The sequence below is a fragment of the Odontomachus brunneus genome, unplaced genomic scaffold, assembly GCF_010583005.1.
Source record: "Odontomachus brunneus isolate Ranch 3 - 2012 unplaced genomic scaffold, Obru_v1 Obru_scaffold_175, whole genome shotgun sequence".
NCBI lineage: Eukaryota > Metazoa > Arthropoda > Insecta > Hymenoptera > Formicidae > Odontomachus > Odontomachus brunneus.
The window spans coordinates 255,704-260,645 of NW_022639625.1; the positions used below are offsets into that span (position 1 = coordinate 255,704).

The 4,942-nt window shown below is 40.4% G+C and overlaps 1 protein-coding gene across 1 annotated transcript in view; it reads right to left on the reverse strand.

Annotated features, from left to right (window-relative positions):
* Positions 1–3,441, reverse strand: part of LOC116851410 (protein sprouty) — a 73,857-nt gene extending 70,416 nt beyond the window's left edge. Inside the window, exon 1 of the mRNA XM_032830767.1 lies at positions 3,350–3,441. Coding sequence (XP_032686658.1) covers positions 3,350–3,441 — 92 coding nt within the window. The remainder of the gene's footprint in view (positions 1–3,349) is intronic.
* Positions 3,442–4,942: the final 1,501 nt, after the last annotated feature.

The window sequence follows — 4,942 nt, forward strand, 5'->3', positions numbered from 1 at the left end:
GAGAGAGAGAGAGAGAGAGAGAGAGAGAGAGAGAGAGAGAGAGAGAGAGATGTACAATTGCTGATACAGCGCTCGCTGTCGTTTCGCATTGTGTGCTCGGCCGAGAAGTATTTCGCTGGCCGAGCAATTTCAATCCAATCGACGCAACCTCGGCTGCCTTTCCTCGGCCATTTATACTGTTAGTAATACGAGCGACGACGTTTATATCTACACGCCGCCGGGCGTGGCGATGCGAATCGCGTGCACCGCTTCCCTCGAGAGGATATCCGGTGTAGAAACGCTCCCCCTCTCTTTCTCTCTCCCTCATTCAGCCCCCTCTCGTATTAGCTCTCTCTCCCTAGAACGTATACCTCGTCCTCTGTCCCTCCCTCCACCAACATCGCCCTTCTTTCATAACGCCGTAACAGCGCGTCCTCAATGAGTCGACGAGCAGTCGCATTCACGTCGGAAGTTTTACTCCGCGTGAAATACAACGAGCCCGCGATGGGACTTTTCGTGAATGCGCCACGTCTTCAATTCACGCCTGCACGCCTGTAAAAAGACCTTCCGGCAATCGAAGCGGAACCCTACAGAGTTCCTTCCAGGTTCCTGCGTTTTTTCCTAACTTTTTTTTCTCGTCCCTCTCCCTCCCTCCCTCTCCCTCCCTCCCTCTCCCCTCTCTCTTTCTCTCTCTCTCTCTCTCTCTCTGTAGAACTCCCGGAGTCAATGTTCAATAATAGATTTGGGAACAGTGGCTTCTTAGCATACACACTACGTTCAAATGTCCGCCGTAATAGAACGGTCTGTCGTTCGTCTCTTACGTTTGATTTAATTGAATTTTAATTGGAATTTAAACGCAGATGCAAATACATTTCGTTCCTCGGTAGCAAGTCGGTTGCTTCTTCCGAATCGATGGCGACGACTTCTCGTTGGTAGAACCGGCGAGACGAGGTAAATCCCGGTAATACGCGAAGATCGCGGAAAAAGAAGAAGAAGATACGCTCTCGGCCAGTTTTCCCTCCTCCTCCGATATTTTCCTGCGCCATCGCCTTCAGCAATTGCGGAGGTTAATTGCCGCTAATTAAGTAAGTCATTCGGCCGGGTATAAAGAGTTGGATATACTCGGAACGCCAGTGGCGAAATGTTATCCTCATTTTCACAATTACACTTTTCCCTCCTTGTCTCACGCGCACCCACCCCCCTTCCCCCTCACGGCATGCACGTTTCGCGCACGTTTTCTTACGGTATCTCGCCCGGGACTCGCTGTAACGCCTCGTTCCGATCGGGAGGCATTGCGTTTGCGTCGCCGCGTTAATATTCACCAAGCTGCCAGGCAGCTTCGTCGTCGCGTAAAAGATCCCCGGAAATTTTTGACTCATCGTTAACGCACTACGTATCTTGTTTTTCCTTTTATCGCGCGATCTTAATGCGTGTTTCAAAGAAAAACACACCCTGTGTGGAAGTCATCTTGGGTCTTGCTTTAACGCCTTAACGTTTCGCCGAATAATGCCTGTTTCTGTACACAGTGTGAGAGAAAAAATATCTAAGAAACAAAAGATGTTTATGCAGCGAGTGCTGATAACATATTTGCTTAAATCGAAGTTTTCTTTTGTTTAAATAGAATAAATAATTGCTCGAGATGAAAAGTTAGAGTTCTATGAAAATGTTTTTTTGTTTTTTATTTGAAATATATCTTATGTAAGTACACTAAGAATAAGATTATGTGAAAATTTCTTTGACAGCTTATTCACAGAAATGAACTTTACATCTGATAAATAAGTTTTCCAATATTTGTTCTCAATACAAATATGTTATTAATACTCGTCAAATAAATATTTCTTTTTCTCTCAGTATACCAATGTCGATTAAGTCTTAACCCGAGTTCAAATTCTATTCAGATCAAGATTCGAGCTCAAATCAAAATTTAATCAACATTGATGGAAACAGGCACTAGGGTTGATCTCTCTCTCACTCCCTTTCAAAAGTAATTTAAACTTTGATTAAAGTTTAAACTTTGCGCAAATACACTCAACACATTGTCACGGAACAGAGTTTAAAAACTCAAATTTAAGTTTAAATTACTACTAAAATATCGGGTCTAATTCGTGGTTGTCGTTGCAATTTTTACTTGATATCGATGCACAACGTGACGCGCCTCTGTTCTCGCTTGTGTTTCTTCGATCTCGTGTAAATCCTGCTCGAAGAATCTACGAGATCCTCGCCGAGCAGCCGAGCCACGTGATCAATGCGCGAGCACGTACGCACGTGCGCAACGCAGTTGCACTCGCACACCGGTGCGTATGTTTGTGTACGAAAGAGAGAGAGAGCGAGAGAGAGAGAGAGAGAGACGCGCGAGGACAACCTGCAGATGCATGAATGACTCGAAATGACGTGCGTTTATTGAGCTCGAGCCGAGCGACTCGCGCTCTCGGCTGCTCCCAGCAAGGACACGACATATTTTCTGACTTCGGCCAATGAGACGGACTTAAGCCGTGTAATACGCGATGCGAAGTATATACATCTATATGTATGTATGTATATATGCATGTTAACATAATACGCGGAAAAAACACACATACATACGTGTATGGGATGACAAACGCATCGATAAACCGTGACGAATAATCAGGTAAGGAAGAAATCGCGAGAAACACAACTTGCCGAGTCGAAATTTTGATTCTGCATTAATCTTGTGTAAAGAGAGCGGCTAAGCTCTCGTAAGATTTGAACCCCATTTTGTGGCCTCACTCGAAATATTAAATTACTTAAAAAAACAACAAATGTTTATTCTCATAATCTCTTTTCTCTTCTTAGCGTTGGAAATCTCTATTAAATCTGAAGCTCTTAAAAAAACTGATAAGGAGGAAGTTATAGGTAGACATATATAAAGATACTAATTATGTGTCCAATAATGTCGTGTTCTGATGGGACTTTAAATCTAAGTTCTATACAATAACAAGGCTAAACGGAAGTCAAAAGAAAACAGATGTAAACAACATCGTATTCGCTTAAAGAACATTTATTAGACATAAATTTGTGAAATTTATACTAGATTTTAAGGCTGGTATTCATAATTGTGAATGATTCATTTAAAATCTTTAATTGAGAATTAATCAATTAATTGGAAGATTAATTCATTTCTTTTCTTATTCCTTTTCATTCATAGGCTATTGTTAGGCTGTTTGAATCAATGTTTCTTGTATGAAATGATGTAATATAGGTATAGTCAGGAATTCATGAATTTAATTGTCAAATGCTGACGAACTATGAATGTCGGCCTTGAATGAATTTCGATTCGGCTATTTCTTTATCCTTGGTAAATTCGCAAGTGTACGTTTAAAACAACGGAACCATAAATGATTCGACACACCTTGAAAATATATGAAGCACCGCTGGCCGCAATCTGGCCTCTCGACCCAGCATCCTATCCTGGAAGTTCCGTCGTGGCACAGACACTAACATCGTTCACACTGGCACTCTGACACTCGTGCAGATACGATTCGATCAAGAGTACGTGTCAAATAACGCGATGCCGACGAAATGCTGATTGAATATTTCAAGAACCGATGAAATATTTTAATAAGTCGCGGGCGAATGAAAAATAACGTATTAGTATATGTAGTGGTCCGTGACGCACGCGCCTTATTTGTTGGTTCGATAAGTTATGAATACTCAACATTCGCGACGCACAAAGGTACGTTTGATCGCCTCGAAGGTCCGGAATGTTTTGATTGTTGTGATCGCTCGAGGTTTGGTGACAACGAACAACGGTTGGCTATTGATAGGAGGGAATAAGTTTATTCTTTTTGTCGATTGTTTGATGCTCTCACGCGTTGAATATTTCTCTCTGTAACAGCGAGCATTATATTCTACGCAAGATATTTCGCGCAACGACTCTTGCAATATTTCTGTCGGTGATATGGCGTTGATTGACAATGCGATTTTTCCGATCGAATTGTGTTTACAGGAGTGTCAGTACTACAATATAGTATCCAGAATAACAAGATGCTGGATAGAAGGCCAGGGCGCAGAATGCGAGCAGCGATAATATACTTTTAGATATATCTAGCCGCGCACTGAGGTACTAATAAATAGTATATTTTTAATTATTTCATAATTTTTCATACTAAAAACATATACATCTGAGAGATGAAAAATATACTTATTCAAAGTGTGGGGATTTCCTAATAATATATAATGATAAAAAATATTTTTTAAATAAGAAAATATATACATTTTCTTTTATATATATATATATATATATATATATATATATATATATATATAACCTTAGCTTTTCATGAAAGCACAACTTTCTGTTTATTTTATTTAAATAGAAAAATTTAAACTTAAGCACAAATATGTTACCAATACCTATCGAATTTTTTCATGTTTTAGATATATTTTTTTCTCTCAGTATGTTTCAAATGCTAATAAAAAATAAATAAATAACGAAGAGATTATGAAGAAATTTGTTATTTTGTTTATTCTTCTATTCTTGTTGTTGTGTGTATTAAAATTGAATATTAAGTGATTTTGAAATTCATTTTGAGGAAAGCATATATGAAGAAGATAACATTGAGTGACTATTTGCTATATTAAGATAACATCATATAGTCTGTAAATTGGACAGAATTCGTCGGGTTAACGTGAAACGAAAATTTGTACTTTGGTTACACAAATCCAATTTTCACGTCAAAACGACGAGATGTTGCGACATGTCGTGCAACAACGGCGACCTTTCGATTCCGGAACGTACGATCGATGTCGCACACTCGCGTCCTATTATCGTCACTTCCGGCGACGCTGGAAAAGGAGGTGGAGGAGAAGAGCTCGAAGACGGCTTGAGAATTCGAGAACGATACGCGATCTACGATGCTGCCGTAACGTAACACGTCATCGTCGTCGTCGTCGTCGTTCTCCTCCTCCTCCTCCTCCTTCTCCTCCTCCTCCTCCTCCTCCT